At 37.5% G+C, this 16476-nt stretch overlaps 3 protein-coding genes across 4 annotated transcripts; 2 read left to right on the forward strand and 1 right to left on the reverse strand.

Moving 5' to 3' along the window:
• The first annotated feature begins 1318 nt into the window (after positions 1-1318).
• LOC113562286 lies at positions 1319-4680 on the forward strand. Its single transcript, XM_026971215.1, has 2 exons — positions 1319-3530; positions 3685-4680. The coding sequence occupies exons 1-2, from the start codon at positions 3434-3436 to the stop codon at positions 4392-4394; spliced, it is 807 nt and encodes a 268-aa protein (XP_026827016.1). The 5' UTR covers positions 1319-3433; the 3' UTR covers positions 4395-4680.
• LOC105286584 (epimerase family protein SDR39U1) lies at positions 4482-6210 on the reverse strand. Of its 2 annotated transcripts, XM_011351626.3 has the most exons (6): positions 6050-6210; positions 5842-5948; positions 5499-5769; positions 5148-5413; positions 4955-5068; positions 4482-4881 (listed from the first exon to the last, which is right to left on the reverse strand). In XM_011351626.3, the coding sequence occupies exons 1-6, from the start codon at positions 6072-6074 to the stop codon at positions 4777-4779; spliced, it is 888 nt and encodes a 295-aa protein (XP_011349928.1). In that variant the 5' UTR covers positions 6075-6210; the 3' UTR covers positions 4482-4776. The 2 variants fall into 2 exon arrangements, with proteins under 2 accessions (XP_011349928.1, XP_011349929.1); XM_011351627.3 differs by lacking the exon at positions 6050-6210 and having other exon boundaries at positions 5499-5759.
• A 623-nt stretch (positions 6211-6833) lies between these two features.
• On the forward strand, positions 6834-8250 carry LOC105286586 (mediator of RNA polymerase II transcription subunit 10). The gene is made up of 3 exons (XM_011351630.3): positions 6834-7001; positions 7444-7527; positions 7603-8250. Exons 1-3 carry the CDS (start codon positions 6880-6882, stop codon positions 7790-7792), a joined length of 396 nt encoding a protein of 131 aa, XP_011349932.1. The 5' UTR covers positions 6834-6879; the 3' UTR covers positions 7793-8250.
• Positions 8251-16476: the final 8226 nt, after the last annotated feature.

Here is a 16476-nt window from a genome sequence, read left to right on the forward strand (position 1 = left end):
GAGTCTACCTTTGGTGTGGTAGAAATTCGCATTTTCTCAGCGAGACACCTTCCGAGCATTTCTTTCGTTACGATTCTTTGAATCTGCCATTGTAGGAATTTGCAACATGGTGGCAGTCAGATTCCGAGATAAAGGTCACGTTCTCTTCGAGGTGCCGCAAAGTACCCTTCTTTACTTCCTGAAGAATGATGAGTCAAGGACTCTCGGGGAACAATTTAATTCTAATATCTATTCGAGACTCGGGTGACGCGATGAGAAGAGAAAACAGTCTTTTTTAAATAACATCAACGTAAATAAATTCTTCGAAAAATAAATAAATGTTTTTCTCACTCACATTTCACGTATCTTCGTAGCTCCTTGCATCTTGATGCGGACTGTCCTGCAGAAATTTTTGCACGTTTTACGTTTCATGTATATACGAGGAGGAATGTAAAACGACTATTATTGTGTCCATTGAAAATCAATTGCCATGAATACCAAAGTATTTGCATCCGCTGCACAGATACGTACTAATTAACTTTATGAAGGATCGGGAGGTTTTAATAAGGTAGCGAGGCTACTGTCGGAGAGACGTACGTGGTTTTATCGTCGTCACTTATTCTGCATTGAGAGGCACTGCTGTTTTGAAATACATACGCGTTCACGCGTGTAGAAAGTTCCGAGCCGACGCTCGTCCTTAGGTGCCTGAACACAGGCACTTCGCAATTAGCTGTAATGTTTATTAATTACCTGTGGCGCACATGGTAGCCCCGCGCGTGCAATTAGACGGCTGGTTTCTAATCGCGTGCTTTTTTTAATTCTAGGTAATGTTGCATCTTTTATATAACGCTCGTCAGCATGCCAGATTGGCAAGCGGTCAGGTATGCGCCGAAATCGATCAGGAACGATACGGCTATTGAATTGAAGATTCAACAGGGTTGGGTAACTTCATTTTTTTTTCTTTAACTAAGTTAAGTTTAAAGATAATGACCCAGAAATTAACTAAGTTTACGTTAGAAGTTACTTAAATAAAAATTAACTCAAAGTTAAGTTAAAAACTTAAATTAACTTATTAGAGTTAAAAGTTAATTATGCAAAACTATTTGATAATGGTTGGTCGCGTTGCAACATTGGAACACAATTTTTCTATATATATATATATATATATATAGAAAAATAAAAAATAAAAATCTCGCGAACGAAGTTTTTCAGTATAAAAAATTTACGAAAAGCGACAGAGCTAAAGGAAATGTTTCTTTGAATCATTTACGCAAAAATCATCATCTACACAAAGAGGTATCGCAGAGATCATTAACATATAGCAGAGTGTGATGCATAAGCATTAACTTTCATTCCAAAAGTCTCTCCTCCTCTCTCTGTTTCTTTTGTAAACACCGTTCGAGATAATCAAAATAGATTGTATTCTCGATGAAACGATAAAGCGGCCTTTTTTGATGTGTTTAGAGGTTCATGAATGTAGATCAGGAAAGTAATCGCGAAATGCAGGGCCATAGTAAGCTGCCGCAAGATTATGATGTAAGCCGGGTTTATCCCGGGCGCATAATAATCCCGGGAACAAGGTGGCAGATTATTGTGCGTGACACCGACGACGAAATACCTTCACTTTCCACTTCTGTCTCTATTGTCCGCTTATTGCGAACGAGAGGCTCGTTCTCCCGGTAATAAGCGACTGTGACTCGTATGTATGTACGTTTGACCTTTCCTCGTGGAAGATATTTATAAGATTCGCGCGCCATGACGACCATGATTTTAATACGAGGTCGTTATGCAAATCGTAAAGTACTTCCAGTTTATTGCGTTTGTTAAATATCGGAGCTTACACGCCAACACGGTAGCGCCGCGCGCTGCCGCGATTTTATTCTTCATCTTTATCGGGCTGAATGAGGAGCGAATGGAACGAGTTTACGACAAACCTTTAGCGATCTATATCTTGTGATTGCACATTATATATTAATTATGTCACGATTCTATTGCTAGTCGAAAAATTCGATTTAAATTTTATTTTATTGCATTCAGTAGAAAGAAATTATTCATCAATTTCTGCGATTCCTGTAGTAGAAATTTTCACGTTTCAAGTGATTAATTTTTTCATTAAATTGTCATCCACTTTCATCGAATATTTTAAGCCAAACGTTTTGACTGACCTAATATTCCGCATTTACCCGCAAAGATAAAATTCTCCTAATCTCGTAAAAATTAAAATTGATTTCAATTTGGATATTTGAAACCCGTGTAATAATTTTACCAATATTGAGGGATTAACTTTTGCCTGTATGTGTATAAGAGAAAGAGGAAATTAATCTTAATTTTAATTTTAATAATAAACTTGATACAGCAAATCTTAGAATTAAATTATGAATATTCGTCAAGTGCTACCGCGCCGCTACATTAAGCTTATATGTGTGGAAGTGTGTTGATGATTACGGGGCCTCGAGGGAACGATCGTTTCGTCTTTTGAACACGTGTGTTCTTATCAGCGGTCATTTTTCTCGCGGATCGCGATAACGGTTTTGCGAAGCGTCATTTCTGTCCAACGGCAGCCTCGAAGTTCGTCTTTCATCATTTTTGCGTTTTCTTGCGAGTACTGCAGTAATATCAATCTCACATAATTTTCTATTATTAATCGACATAGCTTGTATCTCTTTTCATTTAAATATTCTAAGACAAAGATACATATTTTTTATGAAAGTAATATAAACAGCTAAATTTGCTAACAAGAAATTAATTTATACAGTAAGAATAAACATTTAAAACGATGAAGCATTTTTGTCATCGAAAAGAATGAATTGCTGAAAGAGCACGGAAATACAATGTCTGTTTCCAAACAATTGTATGAAAACCAATGTGTTATTTCGTCTTTACTTGCTAACTTTTTTTTATTAAAAGTACAAAAGATAATGCTGGAGCCCAGACTGCCGATAAACTTGCTTAGTATATGTTGTGTAGGTAGCGACACCTCGTGCCTACTCTTAAAAAACTGTACAAACTAAAATATTACAACGCTGTCGTAAACAAATAATAATATTTTAAGCAAGATAACAAAAAAACGTGACTGTGAGATTCATTAATTTGTTACAGGCATGGAACTTACATACAAAGCTTATACATTGTTTTAATTAACATTATGCAGAAACTAATTATTTCAAGTTTAAATAAAGTTTGAATTTAAATTTTAAATGTAAAATTTTTATTTTTCATGAATTAAATGATTTTTATGCGAGACCATCCGAGAATGTGATTTTCATTCGAAAATAGTATGACATAAATAAAATGTCGTTCGTGGAAAGAACAAGTGCGCGGCATAGAATTTCGACCAATCCTCAACGACTTATGTTAAATGTCAAAATTCTTTTAGCTCTTGTGTCTCATCTCACGTGATTGTAGAATATTTTAACAAAATTTTTCCTATAATATTAATTTCCACGATTGTAATATGCTCCTGATCACAAAGCCGCAGCTGAAAGTTTTGAGTAAAAATAAATTACACGTATCGCGAAGGCCAGGATGTACTGCGTGGTTACTGCTCGCTTGTAAGAAAACATTTTTTAAAGCATCATATTTTCAAGTTTCATTTAAAAAATATCGATTTAGATTAACAAAACTATCAATTAAAAGTATAACAAGAATACTGAGATTTTTCATCATATGAGATAATTCAATTAATATTAATTATGCTTTTCTTAGTGTCGACGACAATTTTTATCGGAGTCTTTAGTCGTCTGACAAGCAACGTCTACTTCCTGATTATTTTGCTGCTAGGAGAAATTATGTTCGGACTAGACAGTTTTGGAGAATGGGAGGACTTGATACTGTACAAGCAGGAAAACAGAGCCATTATCGAAAAATCTGTTTGGGTCGACAAGCTGTGTTCTGGCGGTGCGGGTGAACTTTTCTCCATGAGACTCATCGATATCAAACACGTTGGAATTTCCACGGAGATGGGTCTCTCTATCCTTCACAGGAACGGGGAAACGATCACTCTCAGCGTGAAGGGCTTAACGAGCACGGAGATGCAAGATCTGAAGAGAGAAATTAATTACTTTTTGAACATGAGTCGGCTCAAATACCTCGATCACATGTCGATAGATCCGTCAGAACGCTTATTACTCCCTTGTGATTCCGAGGAATATTTGCAAAATTTGTCGAAAACATATCTACCTGTAACTAATGAGTCAACGATATCGGACAATGTCTTGAGCAGCAGCAAGCTGCACCAGGTACAGCAGAACTTGAGCTACCCAACGTTAATCCATGAAGCGCAAGCAAATAGCTGCCAATCAGCAAATTTGAGAAGAGGTCCTTATACTAAAAACTTGACGCATCTCGATTACATTAAACATATCGACAATATCAGGCCTTGCAATTTGTCAAAGCTTGACAAAGAGCGTGATTAATGAAGGGTGATTTGTTCATGATGTCTTTGGTGTTACGAATATTTGTAACAAATCTGCGAGTCAACTAAAAATAAAATCGTACAGGAAAGAGCTTCAACGATTTATTTCAATGACAACAATAAATTTGTAACTACGATTGCAGTAATATAAATTCATAATTATAAATTATGAAGCAATAAAAAATTTGTTAGTTATTTACATTATAGTAAATTCAAGCTGCAACGCATGAAAGAGAATATATATTAAACTTGATGTCTCATCGTGAATCATCAATTATCACATACCACAGACTATTACATTATAATTTATAATAAATTACTTAATCAAGCTATACATGTTCCTATCGATTTTTATTACAATTATGTTTACGAAATCTTGTAATTTACTGTACGAGTTGCTCACAAGCCTTCTTGATGTCTGGATATTGATACTGAAATCCTAGCTCTGTGACACGCTTCGGTATGACTTTCTGCCCCTCTAGCATCATCTACAACACGAAAAGATTGAATTGTTAAATTTGTATGTCTTATATGAAAATTGTCGAGTCGAGCGATACCAACTTTTGCTCGTTCTTCGTTGAATAATATGTTCAGAATAATTCTTGGAAAAGGTATAATCGCGGGTCTCCTTAACGCTGCTGCGAACGCTTGTGTAAATTCTTTATTTGTTATAAGCTGTCAATAGTAATACTCACATTACTAAAATTAATAATTTTCTAATTCAAAAGCAATAATGTAAAAATATTCATATCACCTGAGGCGCAACTCCGTTTAATATTCCATGCACATTGCCGGTTTTAAGTGCGAACAAAAACATGTTCACCAAGTCTGTGATGTGTATCCACGGCATGTACTGATTTCCAGTTCCTATTGGTCCACCCAGACCGAGTAAAAACGGTAAATAAATTTGTTTGATCATGCCGCCGTTTTTCCCTAACACGACCCCAGATCTTATCGTCACTTGTCTGATGTTGCTAGCTTCTGGCAATCGTGCTGCTTCCTCCCAATCATGACAGAGTCCTGGCAAAATATTATTATGATTAATTATAAATATGAGAATAGAATTATGAGCTTTGGTTTCCGATAACAAAATTAAAAATTCTACTTGACAAAAAATCATATGATTCGCATTTGCTCTCTTCTGTATACTCGGCATCGTCCGGCTTGTAACAAGCGACTCCCGATACGGTCACGAGAACCGTAGCCTTGGTGCTCTGTATCGCATCCGCTAGAGCCTTCGTTGTTTTCACCCTGCTGTTCCTGACGTTCTGCTTGAAACCGGGCGTCCACCTCCGCGTGGGATCAAGCACATTTTGACCGGCAACATTGATAACGGCTGACGTGTTCTCCGGTAGGCCGTAGCGCTCTAAATCATTCTACAGATTTTACAGCACGGTTCACTTTCGCTAATGTATTTTCTGGCAGACAAATTTGTCATCACGATTTACCCATGATATCCTACTTGGTCCTGGCATTCGGGAGATGCACGTGCAAGAGAAGCCCTCGTGGGACAGTGTGTTTATCAGCTGTGATCCAATGAACCCAGTGCCACCACCTAAAAATATTACGTAACCTTACTTATGTCATGATCCACTCGTAAACTTTTCTGCAATGTTGCAGATCTCCAATAGCTCGATTTATAAAAATTATATTCACCTATTACTACGTGCTTTAAGGCCATGTTCGAGAAATAACGTACGTGACGTTTATATATGACCAAATTAAATACTTTGACGCAAACTTGCAAATCTCGTCGGTCGTGGCGAGCCCGGATGAGACTACTTGTGAATAACAAAAATAGTACAAATTCAAAACGCTACCAGATTCATAGCATATTATCCAACAATACGTAAATTTTGTTTCTATTATTTTATTTCTATCGTTTTACTTCATAATGTAAAAGAAATATAATTGTTTTTTAATATATTTCATATTTTTTATTATCGCAACGTATTTTTAAATCTTTATGTATGTTTTTATTAAATTCTAAATATTATCATTATTTTATGATATCGCGGTATTATAGTCTTATTTTTAAAATATAACTGGTTCTTTTTACAAAAATCTATCAATATCATTAAATAAATAGAGAAATAATAGCACTAATGCTCAAAATATTCACGTATACTGGTTTAGTGGAATTAATTGTATCATACGAAATGTATTTTACGTATTCTATATTTATTTATTTACTTTTTTCATTTAAAACTTAATATCAATTCATAATAGATACAGAGTGTAGTCCATTTAGGGCTACAAATACTTCAAAACACTTTCTATCTTTCTTCTTTCAAATAAAGATTATTACAAAGTCCAGACCGTGATTTGAACAACGCGGGCATTAGTGGACCTAACATGGCTCCGACCAATTAGAAAGAAGGTACAAGTTGGCGCTTCTTATTCAGGAAGTTAATACTGCATCTCTTTATTCCTATGTCTATGGTAAGTCATTATTCAGGGTAGGATAGTTGCGTTAACAAACGAAAATGGCGTCTGCACTGGAAAATTTAGAAGCTCAATTAGAGCTTTTTATCGAAAATGTACGGCAAATACGTATTATAGTGAGTGATTTTCAGCCTCAAGGACAAAATGTATTAAATCAAAAAATGTGAGTATCTGTACAATACATTTAAGCATGAGGATATTCGTCTAAATTAACGTATAATATGTGATGCTTTATATATATATATTCAATGGACAATGATAATTATATAGAAATTATAAACAATAAAAAATTTTTTAGTGTCCGAATGTGCCCTTTATTTCAATATTACAATGCAATTGAAGAGCTTACTTGTCTGTAAAATTCTGTAAAAATTTTGATACTTTACTATGAAAAGAAAGTATGTTGTTTTTTGAGTGCACAGTGTGGTATCTATCAATCTCTTTACTATTAATTTATGAATTATAAATTGTACAACAGAATGGCTATTTAAGTTGGATAATGATGTCTATTTGTATAAATATCAAAGTAGTTGTAGTTAACCTATTAATATGCGATTCCAAATATATATAATTCTGATGATAAAGAATTAATTTTTCTTGCTTAGTCAAGGATTAGTCAATGGCTTACAAGAGATTGATAAGCTAAAATCTCAGGTACAAGATGTCCATGTGCCGTTAGAAGTGTTTGAGTAAGTTTGATTAATGCTGATATCAAAGTATATTAAGTTGAATACAAACTTTTAGACAAATAATTATTGTTGCAGTTACATCGACCAAGGAAGAAATCCTCAGTTATATACCAAAGACTGCATAGAGAAGGCTCTGACTAAAAACGAACAAGTAAAGGGAAAAATTGATGCTTACAGGAAGTTTAAGGCAAACATGCTGGTGGAGCTGAATCGAGTTTTCCCAAACGAACTAGCTAAATACAGAGCAATTCGTGGAGATGAATAAAACAACTTAATTTTAAGGATCTGGTCATGTTTCTTTATAAATCCTGTCACAATTAGTGTAGTTTTTTGTAATTTTGTGTATGATCTTACATTGTATTATAAATAATTATAAATAAATAAATATATATATTGTAATATATAGTATGTTACATATACAGAGTATGTCCCATGACTTGAAGTTCATACATTAATTTACCTTGTTTATTTACAAAACATAATTTTGAACAAAATTTATAGTACATTTATAAAAAAGTTAAAGTAAATGTCTTCTTTTGTTTTTCAAATATTCACATCAACTTTCAATGATTGTAGTTCTGTTAGGAAGTATCTACCGACATATATGTTTATCAAACAGTTTCAATTCCAAATGACTTTAATAATGCTCTTAGTGTATGGACCTTAATTCATGGAATTCCCTGTATATTATAAGTGTGTAAATATGTACAGTATTTTTAAAAATTAAATGAAATGAACGTGCAAAAAAACAAGAGAGTAGAAATTGTTATATTTCCTCTATGTGTGCGTATATATTTTTCTAAATTTATAGGAAAGTTATATGAAGAATTAATCTAAATTTATAATTTTTACGACTTGAAGATTAATTTTCCAAGTTCTTAGAAATACAGATATATAGTTACTGCTATGTTGAAACTTCTAATTGTATGATAAATTGCAACATAATATGTTATGCAACTCATTGTACTCTAAATATAATCAGTTAATGTGTGCTTCATGCATAACATAACAAGTACAATACAAGTTTTTCACCTTTTACAAATTATACAAAAGTACAAATATACATATAAATGTTAAATTAAATCTGAGTTAATAGGAATAAATATTAATATCTTTCTTGTCATGTGTCGAGCATTTAAGAAATGTTTTTATTCATATATTATATTAAAAATTAAAAATTGTTATAAATATTATAAGTAATGTTAGGCAAGGATTTCAACAATTAAATTTTTGCAGTAAAGACTGTATGCGTACGACGAATTGTGTAAGATATTCAATATCGATGGTCGTGCCTATCAGATTGAGTTTTATTGTCGCTTCTCGCGTTCTTCGACAGACAAATGTTTCCCAATTTTCGCGAGACACGCAACATGTTTTGTTGATCACTCGGAATTAATAATAGTCCGGATAGTAACCCATATAAGAGTGCTTCCTTGATGTAGCATTTTGCATGTTTTGATCCTGAAACGATGAAATTAATCTAAGAATTTCTTTCCTTTACTTATCTTCCATAAATTCTTTTTCCATAAATTCTTTACTTTCATAAATTTAGTTTTATTAAAATCATAATTGATATTCTATAAATTTAGATGCATGATACTATACCATCCTGGATAGCTTTCGCATAAGAAGCAGTACGTACATCTTCTTTTCTTCCTAACTATCTTGTTAGCATATTTATGTTTATCTGACTTAAACTGCTCGTCGTTGTCATCAAAGATTTGATGGAAATTGACGCGCGGTATCGGTACATCCCCAGACAGCACAAAATGTCCTCAGGATCATCCTGAATATGTCCAGGACTGTTGGTAATAGGTATAAGTTTAGTGAAAACGAAACTAGGATGTTTGGGCATGCGCAGTGAGTACGAGAATGCGTTTTCGCGCGCTTGTGTTTTTTTTGTTTAACCGTTCGCTCGCTGCCTGCGTAATGCGTGCGTCTGAGAAGTTCAGTTGTAATAAGCGTTTCTATAATAAAGTCTTATATATATTCACTTATATCCAGCAGTTTCCATCAGGTTATGGGCCCAACGCGTGTGCAAAATAAGTGCAATATTGAAAATCGATCTGAGCGGAAAAGTGTGCGGAAAAGCCGACGAGTTAACTTCAAACAAAGGATCGCGCAATCGACATGGAGACCGCGAACGCGAAGTACCACATGGAAAAGCTTGCGAGTCGCGAAAACTATGCATCATGGAAATTTGCGATGCAGGCTTATCTCGAGAGTGAAGATCTCTGGGGTTGTGTGACAGGCGCACAAACGCACGTAGCGGATGTCAAGAAAATGACGAAGGCGAGGGCGAAAATCATATTAAGCGTGGAAAAACAGAATTACAGCCATCTGCAGGACACGGCCACCCCCAAGGAAGCATGGGATAAACTGAAAAGCGTGTTCGAAGATACAGGCCTAACCAGAAAAGTAGGCTTATTTAAGAAACTCACGTCAGTCAAGCTTGCCAATTGTACCACGGTAGAAGAATACGTGAATCAGATCGTTACCACAGCACACAAATTGAAAGAACTGCAATTGACGTCAAGGACTGCAATTGACGTCAAGGACGAAATGATCGCAGCTCTGTTGCTCTCCGGTTTACCGGAGGAGTACAAACCGATGATCATGGGTTTAGAGAGCTCGGGTGTAGCACCCACAGCAGATGCAGTTAAAGTGAAAATTTTGCAAGAAGTACAAGTTGCAAACGAAGCCGGAAGTTCTAATCAGGAAGCGGCTTTTTATTTAAAAACCCGTAAAGGACACAACAAAGACACTAAGCAAAGAAATGTTACATTTGTAAGAAGCCGGGACACTTCGCAGCAAAATGTCGATACAGAGACAAGAAAAAGGAAGCTGACAAAGAAGAAGCTGCATTCATGGTGACGAAGCAAGGACCCAAAAGCGTAGATTGGTACTTGGATTCCTGTGCGTCTTCGCATATGACACATGATCTAGGCGCATTAAAGGAAAAGCGAAAAATGGAATCCACGGTGCTTACGGCCAGCAGCGGAAGATTACAGGTACAGTCCGAGGGTGACATGCAAATTAATCTGCAAATAAACAACCAGCGGCGGAAAATAAGCGTTAAGGACGTCTTATACGTACCTGAATTGGCGGTGAACTTGTTATCCATCAGCAAGATCGTCGAGCGAGGCTACAAGGTCGTATTTAACAAAAACAAGTGCGAGGTGAAAGATTCGAATGGTCGTACAACAGCCCAAGCAGACTTACAAGGAGGTGTCTATCGGCTACGGACAGCGCAGGAGCAGGCGTGTGTGGTGCAAGAGGCAGACAAAGCAGACCTTTGGCACCGGAGACTCGACCATCTCAACCGACACGGAATGAACTTGTTAAAAGAGAAGCTAGCTACGGGTATCGAAGATTGTATAATACGTAAGGACAAATGCGAGACTTGTATACTTGATAAAAGTAGTAAGCTACCGTTCAAAGGAAAAGGTAAGCGAGTTGATGGTTTATTGCATTTAGTCCATTCCGATTTGTGTGGCCCGATGCCAGTAAACTCTATAGGAGGCGCGCGATATATTTTAACGTTTATAGACGACTACAGTAGAAAGAAATTCGTGTATTTTTTGAAAACGAAAAGCGAAACTGTGCGAGTGTTTGAAAAGTTTAAAGCGCGTGTAGAAAACGAGTTAGAATGTAAGATTAAAGTTTTAAGAACAGATAATGGAAAAGATTATGTCAATCAGCAATTTCGACAGGTTTTGGAGAGATGCGGCGTGATACACCAGACTACCGCACCGTATACTCCCGAACAGAACGGGGTAGCAGAAAGGGCTAACCGAACAATCGTCGAAATGGCGAGAACGATGCTTTTGGACGCAGAACTTTCAAAGCGATATTGGGCGGAGGCAGCATAAACTGCGACGTATATATTAAATAGATGCCCCACAACACCATTAACGGACAAAACGCCAGAAGAATTGTGGACGGGCAAAAGGCCTGACTTGAGGCATTTGCGTGTTTTTGGATGCAAAGCCTTAGTTCATATTCCCAAGGAACACAGGGACAAATGGGATCCCAAAGCGAGGAATCTGCTCTTCATGGGATATGACGAACACAGAAGAAATTATCGTTTAATAGATCCGAAAACGTTTAAAACTACAACGAGCCGGAATGTGGTTTTCTTTGAAAGTGCAGAACAAAAAGTCAAGACGAAAAATGCGATCCACTACGCCCCTTTAGACGAAACAGACGAGAGGGACTTAAAGCATAATGAAGATACGCCCGCAGTACAGAAGATTACGGAAGACCCTGATTCTGATGAGTTCGAATCAGTGGAGTCTAACGATACTATAGAACCGGGAACAGACAAGAATCCTGAGGAACGGGGAACAGAGAAACACATAGACTCGAAATCCCAACCGCGCAGAACTCAAAGGACTCAAAAGCCAAAGAAGTGGGATGACTATGTTTCTTATTACACGATTCAAGATACAAATGAACCAGCCACAGTGGAAGAAGCTTTCCAAGGATCTGAAAAGGAACAATGGTCACAGGCAATAAAACGCGAATATGAAGCCTTAAAAAAGAATGCTACTTGGATATACGTACCTGCACCTGAACACCGAAACATATTGACGACAAAATGGGTGCTTAAAGAAAAACAGGCCTCAATGGCGAACTTCAACATAAAGCTAGGTTAGTGGTGAGAGGTTATACACAACGCGAAGGTATAGACTACCAAGAAACTTACTCACCAGTTGTAAAGTATTCAAGTATTCGATATTTACTCTCGTTAGCCGCGAAGGAGAAATTATATATTACGCACATGGATGTCACAACAGCCTATTTACACAGTGACTTAGAAGATGAGATATATGTGGAACCACCTAAGGAAATCCCAGAAAGTCATCAACGAGGAGGCGTATGGAAACTCCAAAAAACTATGTACGGCTTAAACAGAGTGGTCACGTTTGGAACGAGAAGCTGGATTTTACGTTAAAACAACACGGATTGGAAAGGTCTAAAGCAGATCCATGTATTTACTTTCGGAATAAAGGAGGTAAAATATTAGTAGTAGCCATTTATGTGGACGACTTATTGATATTGACGAATGATAAGTCGGAAGAACGAAGCTTGAAGAAAACACTTAAGAAGAATTTTGAGATGAAAGATTTGGGAAGACCAAAACAGTTTTTGGGTATGACTGTTGAGCAAAATTCAGATTACGGTGTAGTTCGAATCAATCAGACGGAGTACATTGAACGAATGCTTCATAAATTCCACATGGCGGACTGTAATCCTGTCAGTACTCCGGCGGACCCAAACTCGAGGTTAGTTTTGAGGAACCCGGACGAGAATCTGGAAGAAGGAACGGATGCCAGAAGACCCCCGTATAAGGAGGCGGTCGGTAGTCTGCTGTATGTGAGCCAGATCTCTCGCCCTGATATAACATTTGCTGTTAACCAAGTAAGTCGTTTTTGCGATAATCCCGGTGTACAGCATTGGAATGCGATAAAGCGTATATTTAGATACCTTCGTGGTACGATTAAGTATAAGTTACGATATTCATCGCGTGGTAACTCTGAAATAGTCGGATATAGTGACGCTGATTGGGCGAATAATCCGGAAAATAGAAAGTCTATTACAGGTTCAGTGTTCCTTATGAACGGAGGAGCGATTTCGTTGAGCAGCAAAAGACAAGCGATAGTAGCTCTTTCGACCGTAGAAGCGGAGTATATAGCATTAACTACAACAAGCCAGGAAGCATTATGGTTACAAAAGCTCGTACACGAAATCGAGCCTCAAAAGATACAAAAGGTTATTAAAATATTTTGCGATAATGGAGCGATTAATTTAAGCAAAAATGCATGTGTGAGTCAGCGATCGAAACATATTGATACACGATATCATTTTTTGAAAGAAAATGTAGAGAATAAGAAGATTGTAGTTGAACATGTGTGTACCGATGACATGACAGCTGATTTATTTACTAAGGCGCTCCATAAACCAAAGTTTGTGTATCACGCGAAAGCGTTGGGTTTAATTTAAAAGAGTTTTGTTTTCAAGGAGGCGTGTTGGTAATAGGTATAAGTTTAGTGAAAACGAAACTAGGATGTTTGGGCATGCGCAGTGAGTACGAGAATGCGTTTTCGCGCGCTTGTATGTTTTTTTTGTTTAACCGTTCGCTCGCTGCCTGCGTAATGCGTACGTCTGAGAAGTTCAGTTGTAATAAGCGTTTCTATAATAAAGTCTTATATACGGGTGATTCAGAACAAACGTCAGTCCTTAAAATGACGTATTCCTGAGGTAATTCTAAGACAATTTTTCCTGTAGCAAAATTTTGTCCGAAGCTTAGTTTTCAAGTTATAAGCGAAAATAGTTAGCAAATTACGGGCAGAGTACGGACGATACGCAGGGGCGGCGCAACTCACCGTCGACGCGGGCCCGATTATGCGATCAGCTGCTACACACAGTGGTACGCGCGCGCGCGCACACACACACACACGCTCACACATTCTTACCTTATAAGATATTCGATGTCTTCATACTGTTGTAAAAAGCGAAGAATAAGTAAATGGCCCCACGATCGCGGATAACAATAAAATCACAAATTTACATGTAACACACTGAGTAATGAGTCACAAGTCTTTTTCTTTAATACATTGTATCACGTATTTACTCACGCACTCGATTAATTTATAAACGAATCTATCGGCTTATTATTTACTACCGATTAATTATTCGGCAACTGAGAATTACTCGACGAAAAAAACACATTACGCACAATCACAGTAATCATTATCGAGGCAATTGCGAACGAATCTGTTGTTTCATCACTATTCACAGTCCACTTCCGATCACTACCGATTCAATCACCACCGATTAATTAATTATTAAAGTTACTTGAAGGAAAGAAACGCGTTACATTACACCGCGCAGTTACACGATGCGGAGACTGCTCGACGCGCGCGGCAACAGTCAATAAGGTTACGGTGGGTTATGTTTAAGGCGCGCTCGGCAGCGCACTCTCCCGTTTTGTGTTTGAGTGAGTGAGAGAAAAAGAGAGAGAGAGAGAGAGAGAGGCGGTGTATTCATTCCCGAAATTCTGACCGCATGAGAAAAATTCTTTTCTAAAAAATAGGGGCCGTTTTTCAAAGCAATCATTTCAATAACGTAATGATATGATTTTATGATTTTGATATTGATATTAATAAACACATTATGTTGATAATTATTTTCAAATAACAAAGAAGAATGAAGGTGTATTTTATGCATAATGCATCATTTCTTCTTGTTGTTCACTGAATATTAAACAAGGATAAATAATGCATTATGCGTGAAATGAAAATGCACTTTAAGAGTATAAGATTGATTATAAATATTGCGAGAACCGAAGCGTTTTGATCCCTCTCTTGGATTTTTTTTATGTTTCTGCAACTGCAAAAGATGTTCCACGTTCAAATGCTTTGTTCGCTCTGAAAAGAGCGGATTGGACTCGAAAACTTTCATAGCAAGTGCTCGAAATGACCACCATCCATCCTGACGCAAGCTCTCATGCGTTTTGACAAATTTCTTGTGACGTCCTGCATTACATCTTCTTCGATGTCCCAAATGGCATGTCGGAGTCTTGTTTCCACATCGTCGACATCTTCCGGAAGCGTTTTATAAATTACTTCCTTGCAATAGCCCCACAAGAAAAAATCGAGAGGGTTGAGATCCGGAGATCTTGCGGGCCAAGATATCGGGCCATACCGACCCATCCAGCGTCCAGGAAACTGGTCATTTAAAAAAGTTGTTACAACTCTAGCGTTGTGTGACTCGGCACCGTCTTGTTGAAAAATAATTTTGTTTCTTTCCACCAACGGTACATCTTCTAAGAAATCTGGAAAGTTATCTCTTAGAAGCTCGACGTACGTTTGACCAGTTAACGTTTGTTGCGGAAGAACAATTGGACCAAGTATTTGTGTTCCCATTATTCCAGCCCACACATTTAGCTTCCAACGAGTTTGAAAGTTTCTAAGTCGTGTGACTCTGGGATTTTCGTCGCTCCAATAATGCATGTTGTGGGAATTATAAATTCCTTCCCGTGTGAATAGCGATTCATCGCTGAACATGATACGAGAAGGAAATCTGGGATCTCGATCTATTTCCCTTAGAAAATTTTCGCAGAACGTTTTTCTTCTTTGGTAATCTTCTGGTCGCAAATGTTGCACGCATGTGTAGTGAAATGCGTGCAACTTTTCTTCCTTCAATATCCTCTGCACAGTTGCATAGGATAAATCTTGTTCTCGAGCAACAACCCGAATGCTCTTTTCAGGATTATCCTCGAAAGAATGTACTACGTTCTCCACATTTCGTACATTTCTTGCCTCCCGATTTCTTCCAGTGTCGTGTTTGTTAGCAAGGACACTGCCGGTCTCGTGTAATCTTTGTGCCGCTCGAAGTATGACGCGAGCCGATGGATGTCTTGCTCGGTTCGGATACAATTCGGTCTATCGTCTTGAAGCTACGTGGTACTGCCCGTGACACTCGCCAAGTGCCATTAACATGTCATAATATTCTTCGTTGGTGTATGCCATTCTTCTAACGCTTCTTAACGCCTCTAATGATAATCGAAGGATTATTGATTGCAGTATTGATCGCTTCATCCTATTTATACGATCTTCGCGGGGGGTCGATGCCCCCTCCGCGACCCCCCTGACCAATCGCGAGTGTCCGCGACACACGCACGCACACGCACACGCACACGCACGCACGCACACACACACACACACACACACACACACACACACACACACACAAAAGAGATGTAAATCCGACCGTGCAACCTCCACGCGGTACACCTTGGGGAATTCTAATGCCGGCGGTACTGTGTAACCTTCAAGCCTTATAAGTCAAAAAGTACGTAAGAGAAAAAAAATTTATTATAGCGTTTCGAAAAGCTCTCGAGCTAAGCTACAAGAATATGTAATAAAAAATAGGGGTTTCCAT

Source organism: Ooceraea biroi, chromosome 7 (genome assembly GCF_003672135.1).
Source record: "Ooceraea biroi isolate clonal line C1 chromosome 7, Obir_v5.4, whole genome shotgun sequence".
NCBI lineage: Eukaryota > Metazoa > Arthropoda > Insecta > Hymenoptera > Formicidae > Ooceraea > Ooceraea biroi.